At 42.2% G+C, this 557-nt stretch overlaps 1 protein-coding gene across 1 annotated transcript in view; it reads right to left on the bottom strand.

Moving 5' to 3' along the window:
• Positions 1–557, bottom strand: part of LOC119591191 (splicing factor 3B subunit 2-like) — a gene marked incomplete in the record, with an annotated part of 8760 nt that overhangs the window by 5532 nt on the left and 2671 nt on the right. The window contains 1 exon segment of the mRNA XM_037939903.1: positions 255–443. Within this exon segment, the coding sequence (XP_037795831.1) occupies positions 255–443 (189 nt within the window).

Here is a 557-nt window from a genome sequence, read left to right as displayed (position 1 = left end):
CACATATTACCCCCATCGAACAGGTTAAGTGCATAGTAGGAATCCATCTACTGAACTTTTCTGTTTTCAATAAACACATGAAGAAAACCAGAGAAAAAAAACTACGCATGTGAAGTAGGCCTTAATCACTTTATATTAACTCCCAATAACTGAATCTGAATATAGTGCAATTCATAAAGTATCAAATGTAAAATATATGACAGCTAAAGCTCTTACACACTGCCATCCTTCTCAAAATGATCTATTTCTCTTACCTGCTTGGCACGTTCTGTCTTGAAAGCCAGGGCCTGCTCCAAGGCCTGTGGCAGCTTCACCTCACGAGGAGTCTCTTCTTTGGGAGCTGTCACATGCAGGGACATAAGTGGAGGTGGCTTCTCGTTCTTGTCTTGGTTTTCGCCGGGGGGGCCCATAGTAGGAGGAGCAGCACCTAACAGCCCTGCACCCTGTAAGCAGTAATGGAACTCGATATGAGGAGGGTTTACCAAGTACCTTTTAAGACAAAAAATAAATTATTTATACAGATCCTGCACATGTGCATTCCTAAAAGCTTTAGTGAC

The sequence above is a fragment of the Penaeus monodon genome, chromosome 28 (assembly GCF_015228065.2).
Source record: "Penaeus monodon isolate SGIC_2016 chromosome 28, NSTDA_Pmon_1, whole genome shotgun sequence".
In the NCBI taxonomy this organism is placed as follows: domain Eukaryota; kingdom Metazoa; phylum Arthropoda; class Malacostraca; order Decapoda; family Penaeidae; genus Penaeus; species Penaeus monodon.
Note: the sequence above shows the minus strand (reverse complement) of the source record. Positions and strands in the feature narration are given on the sequence as shown.